Raw genomic sequence first — 24,190 nt, forward strand, 5'->3', positions numbered from 1 at the left:
CTCGAACTGCATTTAGCGACCACTGACTGCCAAATCCGTCGGTACTGAAATCGTTTTCTGGAAGGTAGACATGCAGAGCAATATAGCGTCATTTAGAGTAAAGCCCAATATGCGATAGAATATGCACTCAAGTGCTCGTGTCATGCTGCGATCCTTATCATGACCTTATCTGAACACTTATCACAAGGGTCATAAGCAAGAGGGATGATCGGACGAGGGGGCGATCTTAGGAAGCTGCATCCTTGACGCGCCGTGAAGACTAGCGAGGGGTAGACAAGGCGAGGTGAGGGCCATGAATGGAAGAGCCGGCACTCGATATAATAAGTGTCGGCAAGCAAGGCTAAGCGTCCGGGAAAAAGAGCGGAAGCAGCAAAGCGGCACATAGATCGTGGAGTAAAAGGCTACTTCAGGAAGGAGATGTTGACTGCGGGTTGGCTGAGCAAAACTTTATGCAGGATGTTGCAGGATGTTGGGGCGAGGTTGACTGAGTTGAGCGCGGCGGATGCAGCCTCGATTGCGTTTGGTCACGGACCAAGAACCAGACCCTGCTGATCCCTTGCTGGGCTTCAGGGGCCCACAACCAATCGCTCGTGGTCAAAAGGTGGTAACCTCGCACATTGGTGCTTGGGGATCACGATAAGAGTGGGCAGTGTGGCTTTGACCGGACTGACAAAGAGTCTCATAAGTGCGGTGTCTTGCGATGAAAGGAGAAGGTCGTCGACGTTGCCAAGAAGGAGTGGAGAATAAGTCGTCAGCTTAGCGTCCGTGAAGTCTATTTCTTAGCCGAGTTCGTGACCTCGTCGGAATTTCACTTGGACGGCAGACCAGATCCTCTACTGCACAAGCAGAAGCTCATCACAATGCGATTTTCAGACGAACTTTCCGGTGAGCTGGTATTTGATTGTCCATGTTGTCATTTCAATTTGAAATCCATGTGTTCTGCACGTTATCAATCAATCAATCTTGCTTCCTTGCCTCCCGTGGACTATCCGCAGGGCTCAGCTGCCATGCACGCAATATAAAGTAATATGCCGTGCCGTTCAACACTGCCTTCAAGAATAGAAGAAAGGAACAGAACTTCCGAAACAATTAATCGCCTGACATTTTCTTGCGTGCAATCCTTCATCTTCTCCATCACGTCAACATCCATCCACGATGTCTGTGAGCGTCAGCTATTGGCAAATTGTCACTTGACCGCGCGTGAGAAGACTCGTACCTTCCACCTCGAAGCTCAAATTAATTCAATGGTGGCAGTACTCCTGCCATCGGTTCTTGGAACAAGATCGTGATGGTAGTAGGTCTCTCGTGCTTGTGGTCCCCGAAAGCATAGCCTGAGATTTGAACCTGTTCGGCATCGCCTGCGGGACCGACTTTGGTAGTGACTGGGCCGGTAATGGAATGTTGATGACTTATAGTGTCCTTGAAATTCATGCTGACCAGAAGCTCTTTTGGAATGTCCGAGATTGTGATGACAGGCAACTTAAAGACCTCATCTCCAAGCACGTGAGTAGAACTTGGGCCGACGAATTTGGTACCGAACTGAACATCGGAACCCTGCTCAACGAAACCGGTATGCCAATTTACAGACACCTCCGACTCATCTTTGTAGAGAGATATGGCGGTCAAGTAAACGACTTTGGTCTTAGCTGGCACTGGAATTATGATGGGAGGTAACATATTGGGAGGTCGGATATTGGATTGATTTGAGATGAGCAGAAATTGTAGAGCGAATGGGAAGGATGAAGTGAAGGGTAAAGGAATAGAAGATCGGAGCCTTGGACTGCGAAGCTGATGCTTTATATCCTAGAAGCTGAGGGGTTGTGGAATGAGCATTCCACAAGCAGTGACAGACGCATTTACATTGCACGAGAGAAACATGTTTCTCGTACAGCAGACCTCTCGCAATCCAGCGTCGGCACTAGCAGGTGGATGCCATCCAAGCCAAAGCCAACAGAATTTCGTGAATTCAGCCAGCCAAGAGAGCGAGCAATGTGTGGATTTCAGCTGAAGGAATGGTGACACGACTGGCTTGAAATTGTTGGCCTGTTGGCCTGACGACTACGCCAATGGAGCTGGTTGTGGTTGTCTCCTGGAATATCTTCGTACGGGAGTATATTGACATGTATGAGTCATGCAGTATATACCTCTCTGAAGTTTACGGGTATTTGGGACCTGGTGTCCGGGCCGAGCTCGGCTTGTGGCTGAACCCGCAGTCAAGCCACTCTCCATGCTCCACCTTAAATTCAACCGCCTCAGATCCCTGCAAATAGCGGAATTATTTTATGAAGCGACATCCGCGCGTTTGAGCTCCAGATTATATTAATGCGACCGAGAGAGTCATGATGCACATCCAGCCATGGACTTTGTGAGTATCACCAGATTCATCTCTGTGTATCTGCTGACAGGAAATACAGTGGTCACGCTTGATCGCGGGCACTTCCCTTGCCCCAGCTGGCAACAAAGGTTCGTCCAAGGACCCAGAGAAGCGTCTGGCACGCTTCAAGCGGGAATACAGCCAACTTCTTGTATGCGGCTCCCATAACCATTCCCGAAAGGCATGACTGATGTGGACTGCAGCAAACATGGCGCGGCGCGTCGAATCTGGCTAGGGATTACGAAGCAGCAGAGAACATCCGAGATAGTCTCCAGGATCTTACAGCAATACTCAGTGATGAGTCGAGACGGCCACTACCACATCCGTGCATTACCTTTGCATCCTCGAAGCAGATATACGTCCCCATAGGCAAGATAGCCACGACCTCATACAATGAAGGCATTATTCGAGAGGGAGTGGCCTTGTTTGCGACCTTGATTGATAGCGAAGAGGAGGATTTCGTGGAGAACGAGGCTTTTTCGAGAAGTTTGATGAATCTGCTGGTTCGAATTACAGGCGCGAATAGCATACGACTAGGCTCGGACACCGAAGTGGAGGTTGTAGAATTGTCGTTTAACATCACGACCAAAATCCGACTCGACCCCGAGATTCTGCCTGCTTGGTTTGCTACTCAAGACCGCGAGGAACCACAGAATGGAGGACAAGGCTCACACGAGAAGTTCACTGGGAAAACACAGAAGGAGGACTTTCCATTGTTCTACCTTCTGATAGACTACATCCACCACGAAGGAAGGATAGGAGACTTCGCCAGGACCGGTCTACTCTATATCATCGAAGCAGCTTCAAGTTCGGTTGCCCTGGAGCAATGGATTGTGGAAAGTGATCTAGCAACGCTGATGGCGACTGGACTCGGAGCTTTGTACAGTCAGTTGAGCAGGAAATTGGTTATCGATCATCCACTTGATGATTTACCCCCAATCTTGGCTCTGTCCGACTACCAGCAACCCAATACTACGTCAGAAATCGTCAGCTCGTCGTCACCCGACTTCCAGATGCATATGGAGACTTTCTTGTCCCATCTTGTCTTCTGGCAGGATGTCCTCAACCATTGCAAGTCGAGCGAAGTAAAGTCAACATTGTTGGAACATTTTCAAGTCATCTTCCTCCAGCAATTACTGTGAGCTAATTCTTTCCATTACCATTCCATACACTGACAACGGCAGCTATCCTTCATTGCTAGAATCATCCGATGTAGATGGTGGCTCGTCTGTAGCAGTACTCACATACCTTCGTCGAATCCTAGAAGCTCTTGACCACCCAGACATGATCCATCTCATCCTCCATTATCTGCTCGCACTACCAGATACAACTCCTGCCCCAACAGGATCCCGAGCGTCGGTCAGTGCAGCTAGGAAAAGAAAGTCAATGGATCTAGCAACTATGATGATGGCAACGCAAGTTGATACAACATCAACTCCTGCTCTCTTCAACTTGGTTGATTTGATTCAAGGAGGACTACGATCTCCAAGTGAACAGACGATTTCTGTCACCCTTCAGCTAGTTTCAGTTATTTTGAGGCGGCATCACAGATATGCCGTAACGACTCTGCTCTGGACGAGTCAAGTTTTGTCGGACGGGCCAGTGCGCACTGTGGGTGCACATGAGATGGAAATGGATTTCATTCTTTCACTGGCTGGAGGTGTAGGAGGTGATGATAACTTCGATGATATCTATGACAATCATGTCAAAGACTGCATGAGTATATTGGAGAGTCATCCATGCTCGATTACTTTGGTGGCACCGAAATCTGCTGGAGGCACCACTAAGTTCCCAGGCTCCTTGGCGTCGATCCCCGGAGCGCCTCGAGATATTAGACCGCATACCCTACGACCCGAAGATCCTATGCTAAAGACATTGCTGACTATCATGACAACGTTTTTCACGAATTCAGTTGAGACGAATTTGTCTCTGACGGGGACCGTTGTTGACCTTGCAACTTGTGGTTTTATGCGCATCGATGGCTGGTTGCTCCCAGATCCTACCAAGTATGTTTTCGAAGAAGACGAGGAAGAGACTGAGGGCTTTATCTCTTTCGGCATCAGCGACTGTATTGAAGACCAAGAATTGGCACAGCTTCAAAGTCTGAAGAAAGCCAGGCGGAATCTCGACTGGACAAGGTCTCAAATTCCACCGTTCCTTACGCAGCTCAAAATACTCGTCGACCAAGTGTCAACTTATCGAAACGATATACCACGCTTTGATGACCTACTACAACAACGCCGGGAAGCATTCCAGGCCGCCTCATCCGCAACAGCTACTCCAATACCAATCCGCTCGGCCGCTCCTCCCCGATCAAGCTTCGAATCTCCTTCTCGCTCATCATCACCACCTCGACCATCGGCACTAGATTCATTAGCACAGCGTATCTTTCCCGAGCTCGCTACCCCATCCCGCTCAAATTCTCCACGAGGACGACGGAGTGTTGAAAAAAGCAGCAGTGGTCTCAGTGGCGGATATGGCTTCGCAACACCAACCACATCCCGTAGCGCAGTCCCTCCTCCACAATTCCCTATGAACACGGATAGCGCTTCAAGAGCACACTCTCGGGCATTCTCACCAAGTCCGCTGAGAGGCGCAGATCCAAGGAATGGTGTACCAGCAAGCCAGGCTGCTGCTTTCGCTGCCATTGACCAAAGTATCCTTGCTCGCAAAGTCGGACTGCCTCCTGCGAAGGGAGCTGTGCCGCCCATCCCGTTCCCCAATCTCAAGGCACCAGTCGATGAGGGAAGCAAGGAAAGCAGTGTTGATGGCAGCATCTCCGGTACTGATGAGAGGGCAGAAGCGAAAACCGGGGAGAAGCTAGTCACCGTGAACCATATCCTGACAAACGTTATCGTCCTGCAAGAGTTCTTGTTAGAGTTAGCGGCGTTGGTTCAGGTTCGAGCGGGCTTGTTCGGAGAGGTTAAATATGTTTAGCGAGCGATTTTCTTGGGAGGATGGTTGGTTGGCTGTGCGGTTTGGTCGGGCATATATGATATTGATACCTTTTTGCAATGAGAGTTTTACTTCTTTCTGTTCGAAGTCTTGCTGTGTGTGGGCACAACTCTTGTCGGGATTCGTGATGTAGTACTATGTATCTCTTTAATTTTCTATATATGGCTCATGGACCCCTCGGGAAGTATCCCTTATCGCCAAGTTGAAATCGCAAGTTAATGTCTCTGCTCTTGGTGCGACTTCTGTACCACGCTAGCTGCTGAGGAGTGTAGTTCATGATACTTAGGCTATTGTGCTTTCCAGCTATTGAGATTTCTAGCTGTTGGGTGTTCCAGCTACCGACCCAGATTTCTAGCTACTGAGATTCTCCATACCACTGAAATATCTCAGAATTTCATTGCAAGTGCTCCTCAACTCCAAATGTCCCGATTACGATTCAGCAGCAACTTTCTTCGCATCTTCCACAGCTCTCGACGCAGCAGCCATCTCCTCCTCACTAGGCATATTGACGATCATCAGGTACAGAACATCTGGTTGAATGACTCTTAAGATAGCGTTTGACCCTTTGCCTGGTCGGCCATCTGGGTATTGGCCAGCTTTGGCGCGCATCTGGTAGACTTCTTTCTGGCTTAAAGCTGGCTTGTTCTGTTCAGGCTGTTCTTGTGTAGGCACAGAAGTGGGTGCTGCTTGTTCCGTTGTTGTCATCTGAATTGTTTCTTTTGTTGCATCTGTACTTTGTTGTTTTTGTGCAGCTCGTTTCTTCTCTTTAGCCTCATTCCTAGCTATGACAATCTTGTTGGCAATCCAACCTATCCCCCAATGTTGTACATTAGGATCACCTAACCCTTGTCCCAGTCGAGGTGGATTGAATTTTCCTCCTGACAGGAAAGAGATCAGATTTCCGCTGCTGGCTGGGTGGTTGGGATCCGCATATCTCGAATGAAACTTTGGCAGTGCCTCCGATCCGGCAGCATCAGTGAGCATCGAACTTGGATTATTGCCAGTCTACAACCATCAGTGAGAAGACTGAGTACAAACGGCGCGACTTACGTATCGAGCCATGGCTCTCCTATCCATATAATCTGCAAGAAACCCTTGAGCTCCTTTCATTTTCTGCTTAAGCTTGTTTGCTTCCTCGGAGTTGTTGCTTTCCAATTCGTCCAGGCGCGGGAAGACAAGCGGAGCAACTTCCGAGAACCCGAAATTTTCGTATGCCTTATCACCATAGGTCTTCCCATCGGAAGTCTTCAAACTTCTTTGCACCTTGCCAAAGGTGCTACTCTCAGCGCCAGGCATCGAAGATGTAATGGTTGAAGTAAGATCCACCTCCGTAGAGCTCGCCATAGGGGAACTAGTCTTATCCGATTCAGGCCGCCAGGTCATGACCAAAGCATACAAACCCCTGGGTCGAAAATACTCCTTATTAATACGATCCAGGAACTCATTAGTTCTTTTCCTCCCCTGGATCTCCTCCAAGATATGAGCCGTGATTTGCAAAACAGTGCTGACGGCGATCCCATAAGCATGACCCAGAGCCCCAACAACGATACTAGCGAGGTTCAGGACTTGGATCCGTGGCGATGCGAGGGAGGCTTGATTGAACGTTTCGAGGAAGTCGATAAATGCAGCTTGGTCGATTCCGACTTCTGAAAGGACGGGAGCGTAGGCGCGAATGAAGCCTCGGGTCCGGTCTCTTGGACGTCGCTGAGGTACGATTACTGGAAGGGAAAGTTTGGTCGTTGCAGGGATTATGGGTGTTGGATGTCTCTCGATGAATCTTTCGAAGACGACTTTGGGGTTGTGAGGGTTATATGATTCGGATTGTTGGAGCTCGGATTGAGATCTTGTCGCTCCACTTTCTTCTGACAGAATTACTGCGCTTCTGCCCGATATCTCGTCCTGAGCTTCGTCGAGTTGCCATTGCTCTTCGTCGTTCTCTTGATACGGAGGTGGTGCATCACCTTCTCCCTCTATCACAAGATGCTCGTCACTTGGTAGATCAGAGCCTTGAACCACGTTGCCTGCCTCAACATTCTCTTGCGACTTGGTTTCATTTTTGTGTTTGTAGTGGTGTATACTCTCCGAAACAAGACCAACTCCTGATCCGATCAATTTGACGGGTACTCCAATCAGATGGTACGCCATTGCGGGGTATTTTGAAAGAGATCTGCGACTTTTCGATATACGATACAGTTTCAGTAGTGATGTTGTGAAGTGATGTGAGGTGCAAATACTCGAATTATATACTCCAGCACCTTTTTGCTCGTCTGCGCCGCACACCTCACTCCATTTCCACTTCTTGTCATCCATTTCGTTAACCGAGCTCGATACTCAGATAGGCAATTTTGGAAGTTGTCTATTCTTGTTTGGGCATCTTACCCGAGCCTCTCAGGGGCCGGCTAACGCGATCGGCCTTGGCGCAGATCCTTCGTACTATACTAGTGACCTGTCACTTTAGAGTCTTGATTGAATTAAATTATGTTGGCATAAGCCATAAAATTATTGACATAGCTAAGCGTTAAGTTGTAATAAGAAAAGCTAAAGCGTGAGAAAAAGAAAAATTAAGCAAAATATAATAAATTGATAAATTAAGAAGATTAAAAATTATTTATAGTAAAAATCCAAAATTGACCTCCTCCGAAACCTCAGGTAAAAAGACTCACCCTAAGATTAACACGTAGAGCTGAAACCCCGCACAAGCATAACTCTTCCTTCCCCCCTTTTCAGCCTCGCTTATCCCACCAAGTCACTGACAAATGAAACATCCGCTTCCGACTCAACTACTCTCTCTCTCTCACTCTGTCTATTCCTTTGATTATCGTACCATTTAGTCTTTTGGCCTTAGCTAAAGCTACACGACAATTCAAAGACAAAGCAAAGCACCTCGAAAGCCAATCAAGGAGAAGAAAAGTGTATATACAATTTTGCCACCACACTCTCTCTAGAATTCTCAACTACCAGCAATATCAGCAACATGAAAAGGCTCAAATGTTGTGACTTTGTCAACTCTTCATTTCCTCTTCCTGAGATAGAAGTGGATACTAGGTCCTTTTCTCGGAAGATTTTGAGAAGCTCGTTCATTCGCCTTACTTCTTCCATCTACGATAATTACCAGAACCAGCTATCAGAAAAGAAATTTGCTCAATGCTTTCCCTCATGCTACAAGTCTTGAACTTGTTTCCGTAATCCTCCATACGTAATCCATGCTGCAGCTTGCATATATGAATGTCGAACGATACCCAGATTAGAAGTAAAAGATTACATGTGTCAACTTGCACTTCATCTTGCGATGTAACCTCTCCCAAGACACATAATGCTTGCTAGGAAGTTCTGTTCTGCTTGACATTGCCCACAAAGACAACGAGTACGGCGCAGTACCTAATTTTTGTTTCAGCACGGCTTACACAATTCAGGAAACTGCACACTGACGCTGCAGCTGCTGCTAGAATCTCTTGACGCTTTGCGCTTGTGAACTTGGACAGCGTCAATGAGAATAATAGCGTAAAGCAGCCGAATATTGTAATCATGACTGCTGTGGTGGATGCCGTTTCTGGGCCCGATGTGAAGTGCCACAGAAGATACACTGGAGTAATGAGTAGGGCAAGGATGGTTACTAGTATTATCAAGGATACTACAATCCCTATACGATCGCGACTATACAGAATGATGTTTGTTTCCTCTGGGTTGGTTTTCTTCTGAAGATCCTAATTCTTGTGAGCACTAAGTACGTCTGGAGTGCATTGACTGACTGAAGTTCGAAAGATGCACTAAATAACGATGTCAGGACTTTTAGAATAAGGCTCGAGTTCAAATGTTAATCTTACTCGGATCAATCTGCAAGCGAATCTTTGTAGCAATCCCTCAATAAATGAATCAAGCCATGCACTCTCGCGCCCTGGCTTGAGAGCTACAATATCCTCCCTGCTATATATGTAACTCTCAACATCACATAGCGGGGCTTCTTCATCAAAATAACTCTTGACGCTTGTGTAATCTCTGTGGGGTGGCCTGTTCAGTGCGACTAGATCTCGAGAAATGAGGAGCATCTCGGCTAAGACCTATCAGCAGATGACATACTTTTCAAGATCTAGTCTCACAATATTCTTTGAGTTTGGTCTCAATTTTACCTATCATGTTCTTTCTTGTATTAGTTACTTTGTCGTCTTTTTCTCGCGATTTCAAGACACTTTTGTCATTGGAGTGCTGGTCAATACAATCAATTCTGTCAAGTTCCCGTTCAAGCTCTCGAAGCTCATCCTGCTTGTAGAGGAGAACTCGAGCTTGGAGAAATCCAAATCGTCGATAAAGCATAAAGTTTTCATCAGCATCCAAGAATGCTGCAAGACGAGGATATCCTTCTGGGCATTGATTCACTTGTATACTTATCAGATTCATGGCCCTAAAATGCGATGAGAGTGGAGATCTTACATGTCCTGACATCAATTTTTCGCCGCGGTTGCGCCGGAGGCTTTGTGACAAAAGGAGACTTGACATAAGTGCAAAGACCAGAAAGCCCTTGAAGCATACGTCGAAGTGGGGTAGGAATACGCCATTCTACAGCCGCAGCAATGTCAGTAAAATCCTAACAGCGAAGGGACGTTCAACGAGGTATCAATACGTCTTTCAAGGACTTGTGTCACATCTCCAGCACCAGAAATCTCAGCCACTTCCCTTCTCTCCTGTGCATCAAGGGGACACGGATTTTGATGCATCACGTTGCGTGTGGTTCCTGAAAGTATTCCGCAACTCGTCCTTTATTGAAAGTTTGGATAGCAATGGATAATGAGTCTTCCAAATTAATTACACATGGAGAAAAACTTTCAGCAGGCAACAGCATTATGATAGAAGTTTTCGAGTGTCGCACAATTCTCGTTAAATTTAGTAAATGGTTGGGCACATCGGGTGTCTGCATGAGGCCGAGCTCCTACTGCTGGAGCATATCTATAAAAAGAACGTGCACGCAGTGTAACATATATCATGAGGTCGACTTCTCCGTTGGCAGATGTAGCAGCAGCAGCAAAAGTGGGTTTGCCGTCTCTGCTACTATCATCTAGCTGGATGGTCCTGAGCTTAATGAATATACCATGAGGCAAAACAGCGAAACCTGTACCTCATTCATTCCAGTCTAAGATAAAATTTCTAACATTTATTTTTCGTGGGTCAGTTAGGAACCGTATCTAGTTTAACCGATGATTTAAAAGTGGGTACTTGATACTTAATCAAGTCATTTGGAACGTGCGGGGCTTTCAATTGTCATCTAACATAGATTCTATACTGTAATGTAATGGAAAACAACGTTGAGAACTTCCCAGGCCCTTTCCATTCCAAGACTCAGGCTGGGAGTAAAGCTTTAAGGGGATACTTCTTTACCTTCAGACGAATCTATGAAGGTAACTGTATGTAGAAAAAGCCAGAGCTAAGCCGAGACTAAATAATTTAAAATCTGTGTTAGCTAGAAAACATTTCATCTTAACCTAGTCTAGCTTTATGTAGCCAAGCCTACCTAAAGCGTAAGTTCAGCTAAGCTAAGCCAAGATGTTTTTAGGTGGATAGTAGATAGGTTGGCTTAAAGGACTCCTAGGTTAAGTAGCACAGAGCAGAGTAAGGAGGAGAAAGAGTTGTAATTGGGCAGAAAGTCCCCAGCCCCGCTTCGTACGTAGTGCATGAGGACTTTCTATTACTCAAAGGTTTGTCTCATCCAAGAATATTCCTTTAGACTCGATGTCTTAACTCGTAGATCCTATTGTAGGACTTGTTATAAGACGCTATGATTTAGTGCATACACATTAGTTACAAATGTTGGGCATAATCCCTCCGCGAAAGTGGCATGCATACGAAAAGCTCCAAAGTTCTAATATCTGAAATCCAAAACACGCTACAAACATAAAGCTTAGCATGGCAATTTCCTCCGGTAAAGGACTCGTTTATCATGACCTTATTCTCATTAAGCAACGAGATCACCAACAAAACACGCAGATACATACTCGATCTCACCACTCGAAAGCCAAAGCCACCGAAGCTCACAATATCTCCATCCCGCGCAAAGAGTCACCAAAGCATACCAATACATCAAGACTGAAGCTAAATACACGCAAAAATCATCATGGCACATCGACCAACGCCCACCAAGAACATCACAGTAAGTACCGTCTAGAACTAGTGCATGAGAAAATAGCGGAATACCTAACAATATTACCATAGTCCGAACCGAACTTCAAAACGAACGACGATGCCGAGGTCATCTACTATGACAAGGACGTTACGGAGGCTGTGACCATCTTGGGCCTAGCATATAAGGACTACAATGAAGATTACGGCTGGCAATACAATGTTAAGCGCAAGGATGACGGAGACTCCGTCACGGAGTGGAGTTTGTAGTTGGAGAGAAAGCACCAGCGGGGGAGAGACACTTGAAGCATTGACTGCACATCTTGTATAAATTAGAATGATCAATTCGAAAGCGGTGAACTTCCATTCATCTCACTTGAGGTTATATGTCATCGAGCCGTATATCAAAGGCCTCACCATCCTCCAAATCAAGAACCAAGCGGAAAATTTCCCCATTACTCGATCCATTACTCATTTTCTTCTCTTTCTCGGTTTTCGAATCAATCTCCACCCCTTCGACTTCATCGCCATCAGGAACGCCGATGTCAATCCCAAACCTCCTCTCTCCATCTCTTCCCCGCCACCAACCAAGACTATAGACATAACCCTCAAACACGCCCTTCCTCCTTAATTCATCGTCATTGTCCCACTCTGCTCCTTCAGGGATAGTCTCAAGCAACTCGCTGTCAACAAGCAAGCTAACCTTTGCCGCGATACTCGCCGGATTTTTGGGCAAGAGGAGTTTCTTTGCGTCTCTTGTTAGCAGCCAAGCAATCGCTGCACAGAAAGCTATCACAGCAAGAATAGCTTCTAGTATACGTGTTGAGATCATGCTCTGGACAAGACGAACTCTATCTTGCTGTGTCAATGTGCCGTTCCTAGGGCTGGCGATGTCATCATACCAAGGAGTGCCAGGGGACGGCGCAGCAGAAGTTCGATAATTGAAGTTTAGCACTTGTGCTGCTGCTTGTGCGTAGAGATGATCCATGTTTTGGAGAAGTTCCTGGGTGTTGGTTGGCTCGCTGAGTTCGTCGATGGGTACGGCATCGATACCTGTCGTAAGAGCGAGAAAGAAGTCGTCCGTGTAACTTATCGTACCCCATATCCCTATATTTGGTATCCCGACGGCGACTGGGCTGCCTTGATCCAGTAGAGGCGTAGCGGTAGCTTCGTCAACTTGTGGTGTAGCGACGATATCGAGTGTCGGCAAAGACAGAGTCGCGTTCACGAAAACTGTTTCGATGAATGGCATGCAGCGCATGAGGGACAGCTCATCAGTCAGGGCAGGCCGAGCCTGGTGGCCAATAATATGCCAACTTTCGTATCTGCTCTCGCAATAAGTGTTTCCTGATAGCCCTGGCTTTAATCGTGGATACACCTCCATTCCAAAATATCCACTGTCTGGGACGGCAAGGGTTCCGATTTGGAGTAGACCAGAAGAGGTAAGACTGATATTGGGGCTTCGAGAGGTGCAACCTGCCGTCTCGTTAACCGGAATAATCATTTCCCAAGTAACGACTGTTACAGTTCTATTATCCTGCTCGAGAAATTTTTGGTACTGGGGATAGGCGGTTAGATTGCTGTTAGTCACATATTCGACAAGGCTGCAATTCATCCGACCCCGTGCTGCTTGCACTCCAATAGCCACTTGAGAGGCATTCGAGTCTTTTGATAACGGTACTTTGTCGAGCTGAACCGTCGGAAATGCCAATTCGTCAAAGGTCCCGCTGGGAAAAGAAACGTTGCAGTACTGAATCAACCCTATCATGTTTTGCGAGGCACCGAACACGTAGGAGCTGTTCGTCCAAGAATCATTTTGGATATTAAACCAGTCAACCTGGTGGATGAGGACAGGCTGTGTGGCAGGGAATGGTTGAGGGATGTAGAGCCCGCTGACAACAATAGTTAACAAGGGTGCAAGCAGGACTATCAGCGTAGTGGCGACAAGAGCTATGTGACGACAAGAAATTGCCTCTCCTAATGCATAGAGCTCAATTTTACCAAAGTGGTCTTCCATCAATGCTTGTCTATTTGCACTGCCTCTTGCCAACTTCTGGTACGGGTGTATCGTTTTTGAGAAGGAGTCAAGCACGAGATAAAGCGTCCCAAGTGCATACATGACCAATGCTGGCAAATAGAGCCAAGCATATTTTGCGTATTCATTTGCTGGTGCGTCGATGAGCCCGGAGTTGCTTTCAGAGTAGCGATATAATGCCTCGAGAATAGCGATCAATAATAAAGGCCCCACCACTGTGCCTGATCGGAAAAGAAAGATGACGGGTACTGGGTGCCACCGATCCTCTAGACCTCGAGCGTCGGGCCCGAAGAAGCCAATGCTATCTTGGGTATCCACTTCACGTTGTACATCGATACAAAATGTCGATGTGGTTCTTACAGGGCTCGTTGTGAAGCTAGATCTTTGCAGTTTTGTCTTCAAACTTGCAAGTGACAAGGCGCCTGTACCGCGGAGCAACTGCTGTAGAATTGGACTTCGAGCGATGATCAATGCAAGAGCACCGATAGATCCGAAAGGTCTTGGGAGACGCTTGAAAGGATACAAGGCCAACAAAATACTCGTGATGGCCACAAGCGCCAACCCAGCTTCCATTAGCCTCAATGAAAGTGGCTCAATACAAAGTCGGTTCTGGATATGGCCGAGAGCTCCGGGCTGGACTTCTGACACCGCATCCATAAAATATTGTTTTGCTACTTGAGCCGCTACTGTAGGGAAAACGAGCTGTGAGACCGATCCCAGGAGTTGACTGTTGGCCCACGCGGTGACATCTTTCTGCGGAACTGTCTCATTGAGCAAAGCGAACCAAGCGCTAATCCCCCCGTCATAGTATGTGGTGATATCTGTATCATCCGCTCGCATTTGTACTAGCTGCGTTAAGAGAGGCATCACCATGTAGTTCGGGACATTGGTAGTGGTGCTGAGTCCCGGCATCGTGGAATCTGAGATCTTGATGGAAGAATTAACAAACCCAGAGACAGTCCTTTTTGCTATTGACAAAGTGGGTCGGCACAACAGGCCCGAAAGATTTCGGAGATAGTCAGTAGGAGGAGCATAGAGGCCGGAGTCATTATACTGAAGGCTGAAACTCAAGGACATCAAGAGTCGGCCCGGGTCCCCCTTTCCAGTCGTATTTGTGCAGTTCTGGTATTGCAACTGGGCATTCCAGACTGGAGGGGTCCAAACAGGCTCATAGAATAGCGATACGTTATGCATATAACACGAGGGTGACCAAACATTGATATACTGAGGGGGATTCGCTAAGCCTGGAATCGGGCCAGCATATGGATGGTTTGGGTCTGCGTAGGTCCAGTTGAAGGGTTCGCATTGTTCAAGCCCAGCAGAGAAAACATCGAGCTCAGTTGTCCATGTAGTGTTCGCATCTAAGTAGGACATTACTCAAGTGCTCATTTTAGAGGATGGTGATATGCCTTACTATCTGCGAGGGGCTTGATAGACTGCGAAGTGTATGTGTCAGTCGTTCCGAAAGGGAACGACAAGTTATAAGCTTTGATCGCCCATATCTCCGAAGTCAAATCAACTGTACTGGTCGTGTTAGAATTATTTGTGGTGAAGTTGAAACGGTCAAGCACCGTGAGTTGTGTTTGGGTCATGATAATCTGTTGCTCCAGGTTAAGCAAGCCAGTAGAGAAGATGATCAAAGCTCGAAGAAGCAAAGACCCAGTAATGGAGACAGCCACTGGATAATGGGAGGCACGAATAGCTTTGTACAGAGCAATAAAGGTCATCGGTGATAGATAATCGAGGAGGATATTGTCCTCGGCTGGGGAACTACTCGTCGCAAGAACCTGAAATGGCATTACGTGCTTGGTCCAGTACTCCACTTGTCCCCAAAAGGCTGTGAAGATAGTGAGCACTATATGCGTACAATCAGCTTCACATTTTGTAGCAGCAAAGTACATCGCCCAGTGCTAAGATGCTTCTACTTACCTGCCGTCGGGCCGTACGTCCAGAGATAGTGTTCATTCCCAGTCGTTGTAGCCAGACCATGGTTATGTGTTGAGAGGTAATGCAAAATCTCCAATGCAACAATCATGATCATAAAAATAACAGCGAGGCAGAAGAGGTAATAGCGGTGCAGATAGATCGGAAGCCATAATGGTCGCTGCCCTTGCTCGTCGTCAGTAGTCTCGTCGAAGCCGTGTAAAGTCTTTCCCTTTTGGAAACTGAAAAGGCGCATGTTGAAAACCTATAATAGGTAACATGAAACTAAATAAAGTGGATGAGACATGTCTTGGTGTAAAATGAAAAATGCGACAACACAGAAAAGATATTTGGCTTCCAATTGTGGAACTGAGTTGGTTGCATGAGGCTGGGGCGGGGTCCGTTTAAGCTGTCTCAGGTGGAGGGAGACCCGCGAACTAGATACCACCCAAATCCTTCCATGCATGCGCAGCTGCACAAACCTTATCAATACACACGCTCGACCAGTTGAAAAGCAGTGGAAGACAGGGGTGGCTACTGCAATGCTCGTGGTAGACTGAGATTTTTGGAACATCCTGCAATGGTTACCCATTTACAAACTTGGGCTTGGTAGTGATCCCCACAGCTCCATAAACTCAACTCGTCCGGACATTCGCACGCTCGCTCGATTGCGAATAGCATCGGTACGGCGTCCGAAATCCCTCACAATGCTAGGCCTAATCATGCAAATGAGGTCAACGACACATGACAAAGGGTCGTTGCATTTTTGATCAATAGAGTCCTCTCGGGACGAAGCGCGCATAATTCCGCTCCTGCTCGGTATCACTTACCGTCGTTGCCTCCTTTTTGAATAAGCGCGCCGACAATTTCGGATGAGGCATTGGAAAGGCTCAACATCATGTTTGTTTCCATTTCAAATTCTCGTTGAGGCGTCTCATTGAGCATTATGAGACGCTGACATGTATTGGAGCTCTAATAGGGTTTCTCTGTTCGCTCGGCCTCGGGCATCACCGAGAGCGAAAGGGCATTGGCAATCAAGAGTAAATAAGGAGAACTGCATACCAAAACGCTATAAAGGCTCCATCGCGGTCGAGATGCACTGGAATCACTGAATTAAGTTGCAGAAACAAGCTCATCGAGAACGACCTATAGCAGGTAACATATACTCAATTTTAAGAAATGCAGGCACGCTGAGCATTGTTGGCACCTGATCATGACCCCCTAATCTTCGCAGATACTCTGTTGAAGTGGTGAGTGTAATAGCTAAACTTGTGTTTGTGCGGTTGAAGAAGCATGCAGAGTTGAGACACACGCAATCTGCTGACTTCGGATGGTAAGTGAAGATGAAGGAGGAAGCAGTTTGTGTGCAGATAGGCCACGTAAGTTCTATGGAAGTAGAGCTGAAACAAAGGGGTTAGATGTCAAATAGGATATGACAAATGTCAAAGTTCTAAAAGTCTGATCCTTTACTCTACTTTTCCTCCTCGCTTTTGATCCATATGCGTAAATAACTAGGGTTCGACACAAGAAATATGATGAGGCATTGTCCGGTAGAGCTTATTAACTGAGCTTTTAATTGCTTATCCAAGACTTATTGAATAAACGAATTAGGAAGGAGGGGTTCTGAGAACAACAACAGAGAAAAATAGAAACAGAGACAAAGAGACTCAGCAACAGAGATAACCAGCACCCGAGACAGTCGAAGTAAGCTCCAGTCAGAAGTCAGGGAAATTACACGTGATCAGGATTGCACACACCCTTTGGCCTCTGAACAGGATAGTGGATATCGAGAGATATACAGAGATATACAGAGTACCCCACTGATCATGTCTTAGCTTGCCAGGAAGAAGATGATATGCTGCTTCAACTTGAAGAGAGTGCATAGACAGAGTTTGCATAAAGATTCAAACTCCGTTAGTAATTGAGAAATTTTGGAGGGAACAAGTTCTCTCTTCTTCAAGTTAGACTTAAATAATCAAGTGGCAAGAAACTAAAATACGATCGGGGCTTACATGGTATACTGTTTCGGGGTGAGTTGCTTTGTTACTCCACAGTCGACGGAAAATACACCCTTGTCTCTCATCCATCCTATTGAGTTCTGGTACACAACAACTTTTCAGATATGGAAGTCCTTGGAATCCCAGGTCATCTAACTAAGAAGTCGTGGCTCTAACAAGAAACATGCAACATCTAGCTGTGCAGCCCGCGATAAAAACAGCGAAAGGACTGAAATTTCAGTCACGTGCATATGACTACCCCCTTCATCTGAGAGTTACTAGACACTGTGTGAATGATGTATTTCTTTATCATGAAAAGTTGTGTGAGCAAGTCGCTTGAAGAAGAGATCCTGGTATTGCAGGAAAAGGTGAATCTCGTTTTCAGTTGTCACAAGCATTTCCTTGTTTGGCTTCCCAAAAGCGTTAGACCCAAAACGGGAAATACCGAGCTGGTCTCAAGGTATCAATTTCCAGATCACCATCACGAAGCGACCAGTTTGCGATAACTTCAACAACACCCGTTGAAGAATCCACAAATCACACAACATCATGGCAGATCGCTTTCCATCTCTCGAGGAGTTCGACTCTGGTGGTAAGCATCAATCCTCTCCGCTTCAACGCAGCCCCGTGCTAATTGTATCCAAACAGCGCAAACGGAGGCACAGGGTGATGATCTGATGGGCGATGACTTCCTGTCCCGTGAAAAGGCTCTGCTGGGTGATGACGCGAATCAATTCTCGACTGGCCATGACCATGCGGCTTTCGTCCAAGACGGAGATGACGACCTGCTCGGCGGCGGTGGAGGAAACGATGAGGAGGTTACGGAGTTCGAGAGCTCATTCCCAGCAATCGACTCACGGAACGAGGTATGCTTACGCCCATCATCTAGGAGCGTATCAGATGGAGCTCGATACTAATCAGCGATATCTGCAGAACGTAGCGCCAGGCGGAACTATCACCGGCACGACAGCCCCCTACCAATCCTCCTATTACCCTACCGCTGTCGACGAAGAAGAGCCTGAAGTAATCAAGCAATGGCGTGAACGCCGCGACCTCGCTCTCCAAGAACGAGAAGCACATTCCGCTGAACGCAAAGCTGAGACCGTCAAGGCTGCCCAACAAAACATCGACGACTTCTATGAGAACTACAATTCCAAGAAGGAGAAGACGATTGCTGCCACCAGACGTGATGCCGAGGAGTTCTTGGAGAGCCGGGAGGACACATCTGCTGGTGGAACAAGCTGGGAGCGAATTGCTAAGCTGGTTGATTTGAGCGGGAAGGGAACAAAGGGTGGTGCGAGCGGAACCGACAAGGCGAAGTTCAGGGAATTGTTGATGAGTTTGAGAAAGGATGAGAAGGCTCCTGGCGCTACTGGATACTAAGCTGTTTTGTTTCTGGGAGGCATGGTGCGTTTGGCGGGACTTGTAAGATCTGTGGTGCATTGCTGGTTGTATTTTCCGTTAGGTCCTGCCTGATCAATGGGATTCGGCACTGGGGCGTTGAAAATACACGGCACATATCATGACATCTGGAAGACTTTATGCGTGAGATGAACGTGATTGCTTTCACTGTGAATAACTAGACTCGCTGCATATGATACAATTTTCAATTATGCCTGTCTATAATCGCACCGCCGGGTAACCATTCCTACAAGATCAGCAGTTCATTCTGGATCGCCATATTTATCGACGAGTGGAGGATTTTGTGCTGCGTTGGCTGCTGCTGCTCGCTCTTGCTCCTCAAATTCCTTCAGTGCCTTTTGACCTTCCTCAGTCGTAGCATCGATGATTTGCTCCTCTAATGAAAGCATGCCGCCCTATATCATAATTAGCTTGTGAACTGTTGAGATGCTTTCATACATACCTCTCCTAGTTGACCAACAACTTCTTCAGCCTCCTCGACACTCATCTTGCCAAGCACTTTGTTGACCTCATCCAGACTTCCGCTCTCCAAAGCACGTTGTAGCCCTGGTGGGAAAGCATTGAACAACTCTCTAGCCTTCACTTCCGTTGGGTCTTCACTAGTCTCTGCTGGGATTTTGATGTTGATAGTTGTCCCAGGATCGACGGCATGCAGTTGGATCTGCTCAACACCACCAGCACCCTCGGCTTCCTCTTGAGCTCTCTGCTTCTCAATTTCCTTGGCTCTTGATCGAATTCGGGCGAATGTAGAGTTAACATCATCGAAGAAGACCTTCTGGGCTTGATGACCAGGAGTGGTGATGCGCTTGAAGAACAAACCGACACCATCCCGACCCAATGCTCTGCAGTATTGAAGCAGTAAACCATTATGGACACACTGTCGAGCGAAATCGTCTCTGCCATGAATAGATGCCTGAAAGGCTAAGACCAGCAAACCATCTGTCTCGCGCTCGGCCACGACTTGAGGATTTTTGGAGATGAACTGAAGGCAAGCTCTGTAATCACCTTGCTTGATCAATGAGAACTGCTTGCCAAGTTCGGATGCTTCAGCTTCTTCCTCGTCGTCATTTCCTTCTAGAGGTGCGGGCTCGTCGACATCAGCATCTGCACCAGACGATTGTCCCTTGTCATTGTCATGAGCAGCTAGGGCATGTGGATTCAAAACCTCAACAGCTTGGACTTTCTCTTTCTTGGGGGTTGGTTCGCTGGCGGCAGACTTGTTGACATACGAACTGTCAAACCCAGTGTGTATGCTCTCGCTGGTGATCTTTCGTCCCTCTTCCTTCTCTAACGTGTTCAATTCGACCAAGAGTTGTCTCTGCAAATCCTCAACCTTGTCCCGATGTACCTTTACCTCCGCGACGTATGCTCCATATCGATCTTCAGGCTTATCTTCGTCAACCTTTGCCTTGACTTGGTCTACTAATGCAGCCATCATCTTGGAATAAGTTGGTGGTGCCTTCTCGTGCGTGTGGACACCAGCCGGTGGTGGAGGTGGACTATCATTATCCATTCCTCCTACCGACTCCATAATGGCTTGAAAAATCAGCTCATCTGGACTGCGCTTCTCTGCCTCTGCAGTGTGTGACTCGAGCTTGGAGAGCAGCACATTGATGCGTTTAAGAAGGCCATCATTTATGATTCGTTCGTACTTGTAGGTTTCGATTCTGTTCTTACGCTCGAATCTCTGTTGGTGGATCTGATTTTGCTTGGCTCGAATGAATGATCTCTTGTCAACGTTGGGGTGAACTTCGATATCTGAGTCGTCACTGAGCTCAAGAGCATCCTGTGATCGTCAGCCTCGAGGTTCAGCCTGGTGGAACAGGAGGGGTTTAAAAGGGTAGACGGCAATTTTGTAAGTGTCACTTACCCACTTGCTGTAGTCTAGAGCCATCTCGAGTTGATGATCGTGGAATACAGGCGTGTTGTTCAATTTTACGTTGCGACTCTTTGCTGTGGTCCTAAGATGTTGACTTCTTCCTCGAATGTTCTACCAGACGAGGCTTGCCCCACGTCTCCGGCTGTCCGTGCCTCAGGCTACCGGGACCGGGCTTTCCAAATCAGCGATGACGGAAGCTAAATAGTGCTCTATTATCGATTGAAAAAGATCGCTCATTTCAACCTCTTTTTCCGCCAGTTTCAATGTTACGATGGGATCTCGACGAATTCATGATTTTTATATTACCCGGTGATAACAGCGGTTCTGAAGCCGCAATTTGCTTCGACATCGTCCGCAATGCGCCGAGTCACAGCCTTTAGAGGCCACGGGCTTGAAGCCGCGGCATATGATATAGCTTCAAAACAGCTGTCAAGGACAACTCCCATAGCAGATGCAGGTCGATTTCCAGCTCGCGCGCCATTCCACACTTCTCACAGAGTCTCTTCGAGCTTCAATGCACAACAAAAGCCGTCGCAATCGTTGTTGAAGCCAGTCGCTCAACCGCTTACCAACAAGATTCTCGGACGCTCGCAGCTTGGTCTATCTTCACCATGGCGACCCGCAATTGCACAATTACGACCTTTTAATAGCACATCGCATCTACGGGATACGCCGAAGGAGACAGACCGGCAGGACTTGATTGAGAAAGAGAAAGCTAGACGAGAAGAGGAAGAAGAAGATCTTCTGGATGAGCAAGATGGGTTTCGAAAGAGCGAGAAAGCATCCAAGGCGGCACAAGTCAATCTGAGCGCACGATTATCGAGCCCAAAAGGACAAGGAAATTCAGCGGGGTTCGGAGAGATATGGAGATTGATCAAGATCGCCAGACCGGAAGCAAAATGGCTGGGTTTGGCCTTTTCATTCTTGTTAATTTCCTCAACAATTACGATGTCGATACCATTTTCCATCGGAAAGATCTTGGATCTTGCCACCAAGGACCCAGCTGAAGGAAATACGTTGTTTGGCCTGGACATCTCACAATTCTACCTTGCTCTTGGTTGTGTTTTGACCTTGGGTGCTGCTGCAAATTATGGAAGGATCATCATTTTACGTATTGTTGGAGAGAGAATTGTTTCCAGGCTTCGATCTCAACTCTACAGACGAACATATGTGCAAAACGCCGAATTTTTCGATGCAAATCGAGTCGGAGATTTGATATCCCGTCTTAGCTCGGACACCGTCATCGTTGGAAAGAGCATCACGCAGAATCTGTCAGATGGTCTAAGAGCTATCGTGAGTGGTGGAGCTGGATTTGCAGCTATGGCCTGGGTCAGCTTGAAGCTCACGAGTATTTTGTGCTTGATGTTCCCACCTGTTGCCATTGGTGCCTTCTTCTACGGCCGAGCGATTCGAAATCTCAGTCGAAAGATTCAGCGGAATTTAGGAACGTTGACAAAGATTGCGGAAGAGAGACTCGGCAATGTACGGACTAGTCAAGCTTTTGCTGGTGAGATACAAGAGGTTGGACGTTACAATCATCAGGTCAAGAAGATCTTCTCGCTGGGAAAGAGAGAAGCCATTATCAGTGCGACATTTTTCAGCTCTTCAGGATTCCTGGGGAATATGACAATTCTGGCTTTGCTTTACTCCGGAGGATCGATGGTTAAGAGTGGGGTCATCAGTATTGGTGACTTGACTTCGTTCTTAATGTATACTGCCTACGCAGGTTCCAGCTTGTTTGGAGTTTCCAGCTTCTACTCGGAGCTTATGAAGGGAGTCGGAGCTGCCAGTCGTCTTTTCGAGCTACAAGACCGCAAACCAACTATTGCGGCTACCATCGGAACAAAGGTTAAATCTGCCCAAGGTCCGATCAGATTCTCGAATGTCAGCTTTGCCTATCCAACTCGTCCAGCCGTCTCTATTTTTGATGGCCTTGATTTCGAGATTCCCTCTGGCACAAATGTAGCGATCGTAGGTCCGTCTGGTGGCGGAAAGTCGACGATCGGCTCATTGCTCCTAAGATTTTATAATCCAACCCAGGGAGCCATCGCAATCAACGGTGTTGACATCTCGACGATGAATGTCAAATCACTCCGACGCCGAATTGGAATGGTTGGTCAAGAACCGGTACTGTTCTCTGGGTCCATAGCAGAGAATATTGCATATGGCAAACCTCATGCCTCGCGGTCTGAAGTCATTGCAGCGGCTCGTAAGGCAAATTGCCAATTCATTAGCGACTTCCCAGAAGGTCTTGATACTCAGGTTGGAGCTCGTGGTGCTCAATTATCTGGTGGACAGAAACAGAGAATTGCTATTGCTAGGGCACTGCTCAAGAATCCTGACATTCTAATCCTCGATGAAGCCACTTCGGCTCTTGATGCCGAGTCCGAGACTTTAGTCAACTCGGCCTTGGCTGCATTGTTACGGGGCCAAAACACCACAATTTCCATTGCTCATCGATTGTCCACAATCAAGAGATCCGACCACATCATCGTTCTTGGAAATGATGGCAAAGTTGCTGAGACCGGCACGTATAATGCGCTGTCTGCCAACCAAGACTCTGCCTTCTCCAAATTGATGGAATGGCAGATGAGCGGTGGTGATGCTGCCGACAAGAGATCGATGGAGCCTGAAGGCCATTTGACAGAGACTGAAGAAATATCAGACGACCTTGTTCGCTTGAGCGAAGAGGAAGAGGGGGAAGGAATCGATGAAGAAGGTCTAAAGGCGCGTCAAGAGGATGAAACAAAAACTGAGGCTGTGTTGGAGAAAGCAGGAAAGCAGACGAAGTAATGTGCATGTTGATATACGGTGTAAAGGACATCATCGAGGCTTCAAAGCTTCTATTTTTCTTCTGTCACGGCGTTTATTTGATACACTTGCATTGGGAAGGGCATTCAACATTCGGACTTATTCCCACTGGTGGAATGGAAATGCCGAGCTTGAATGGATTTGTACTATACTCCGCTCGCATGTGGTAGAGAATTTATACACGTTCTACTACCTACAATTCTGACCTTCTTCCATTGACCTTGATTGTACTTTTACATGATCAAAGTGTGGACTGAATCCTGTGGCAATCAATTTGTTTTCAATGCCTGTCACAAAGGCTCGTCTTCGCGCTAACAGAAGTCACCTTCTTACTGGAGTACTTGAAATTCCTCACAAGTACTATAATCTCAAACTTCATTGAGCTCAACTGGCAGAACCCTCAAAAGCTAAAACTTGGCAAGTGCCATGATACACGAACTTCAGACGAAAGCTTGCCTTGACCTCATCAGTCGTTATTCATTGATACAATCATAATTAATCATCGGAACTGTTGTAGACATTGTGCTCCTCGAGAGTCAGTACCCAACAGCCCTAGAATCCTCAAGTCCTTCCTATTGCAACTGATGTCGTTCTCGTATTTCATAATGGTACCCAGTTGCAAAAAGCATGAAGCCCCCCTGCAGCTCTTCTTCATCCGGCATCGTCTTCTGACTGCCTGCTCATTA

At 47.1% G+C, this 24,190-nt stretch overlaps 7 protein-coding genes across 7 annotated transcripts; 3 read left to right on the forward strand and 4 right to left on the reverse strand.

The window, feature by feature from the left end:
- Positions 1–2,106: 2,106 nt before the first annotated feature.
- LY89DRAFT_491717 (uncharacterized protein) lies at positions 2,107–5,512 on the forward strand. Its single transcript, XM_018207904.1, has 4 exons — positions 2,107–2,365; positions 2,415–2,525; positions 2,578–3,512; positions 3,559–5,512. The coding sequence occupies exons 1-4, from the start codon at positions 2,357–2,359 to the stop codon at positions 5,309–5,311; spliced, it is 2,808 nt and encodes a 935-aa protein (XP_018073841.1). The 5' UTR covers positions 2,107–2,356; the 3' UTR covers positions 5,312–5,512.
- Positions 5,513–5,587: 75 nt separating this feature from the next.
- LY89DRAFT_642557 (uncharacterized protein) lies at positions 5,588–7,522 on the reverse strand. Its single transcript, XM_018211756.1, has 2 exons — positions 6,380–7,522; positions 5,588–6,334 (listed from the first exon to the last, which is right to left on the reverse strand). The coding sequence occupies exons 1-2, from the start codon at positions 7,472–7,474 to the stop codon at positions 5,759–5,761; spliced, it is 1,671 nt and encodes a 556-aa protein (XP_018073842.1). The 5' UTR covers positions 7,475–7,522; the 3' UTR covers positions 5,588–5,758.
- A 735-nt stretch (positions 7,523–8,257) lies between these two features.
- LY89DRAFT_642559 (uncharacterized protein) lies at positions 8,258–10,082 on the reverse strand. Its single transcript, XM_018211757.1, has 7 exons — positions 9,948–10,082; positions 9,758–9,883; positions 9,427–9,702; positions 9,154–9,380; positions 9,079–9,096; positions 8,759–9,033; positions 8,258–8,707 (listed from the first exon to the last, which is right to left on the reverse strand). Exons 1-7 carry the CDS (start codon positions 10,039–10,041, stop codon positions 8,650–8,652), a joined length of 1,074 nt encoding a protein of 357 aa, XP_018073843.1. The 5' UTR covers positions 10,042–10,082; the 3' UTR covers positions 8,258–8,649.
- Positions 10,083–11,614: 1,532 nt separating this feature from the next.
- On the reverse strand, positions 11,615–16,340 carry LY89DRAFT_773942 (uncharacterized protein; the record flags this gene model as incomplete). The annotated part of the gene is made up of 6 exons (XM_018221953.1): positions 11,615–11,751; positions 11,855–14,833; positions 14,887–15,327; positions 15,402–15,660; positions 15,878–15,951; positions 16,226–16,340. The coding sequence occupies 6 exons, from the start codon at positions 16,338–16,340 to the stop codon at positions 11,615–11,617; spliced, it is 4,005 nt and encodes a 1,334-aa protein (XP_018073844.1).
- A 1,578-nt stretch (positions 16,341–17,918) lies between these two features.
- On the forward strand, positions 17,919–18,827 carry LY89DRAFT_683312 (uncharacterized protein). The gene is made up of 3 exons (XM_018214680.1): positions 17,919–17,984; positions 18,041–18,258; positions 18,326–18,827. Exons 1-3 carry the CDS (start codon positions 17,942–17,944, stop codon positions 18,773–18,775), a joined length of 711 nt encoding a protein of 236 aa, XP_018073845.1. The 5' UTR covers positions 17,919–17,941; the 3' UTR covers positions 18,776–18,827.
- A 106-nt stretch (positions 18,828–18,933) lies between these two features.
- On the reverse strand, positions 18,934–20,788 carry LY89DRAFT_683314 (uncharacterized protein). Its single transcript, XM_018214681.1, has 3 exons — positions 20,685–20,788; positions 19,257–20,600; positions 18,934–19,209 (listed from the first exon to the last, which is right to left on the reverse strand). Exons 1-3 carry the CDS (start codon positions 20,706–20,708, stop codon positions 19,057–19,059), a joined length of 1,521 nt encoding a protein of 506 aa, XP_018073846.1. The 5' UTR covers positions 20,709–20,788; the 3' UTR covers positions 18,934–19,056.
- A 128-nt stretch (positions 20,789–20,916) lies between these two features.
- LY89DRAFT_706203 (ABC transporter-like protein) lies at positions 20,917–24,176 on the forward strand (the record flags this gene model as incomplete). Its single annotated transcript, XM_018217507.1, has 2 exons — positions 20,917–23,482; positions 24,149–24,176. The coding sequence occupies exons 1-2, from the start codon at positions 21,051–21,053 to the stop codon at positions 24,174–24,176; spliced, it is 2,460 nt and encodes an 819-aa protein (XP_018073847.1). The 5' UTR covers positions 20,917–21,050.
- Between the last annotated feature and the right edge of the window lie 14 nt (positions 24,177–24,190).

The sequence above is a fragment of the Mollisia scopiformis genome, assembly GCF_001500285.1.
Source record: "Mollisia scopiformis unplaced genomic scaffold LY89scaffold_8, whole genome shotgun sequence".
In the NCBI taxonomy this organism is placed as follows: Eukaryota; Fungi; Ascomycota; class Leotiomycetes; order Helotiales; family Mollisiaceae; genus Mollisia; species Mollisia scopiformis.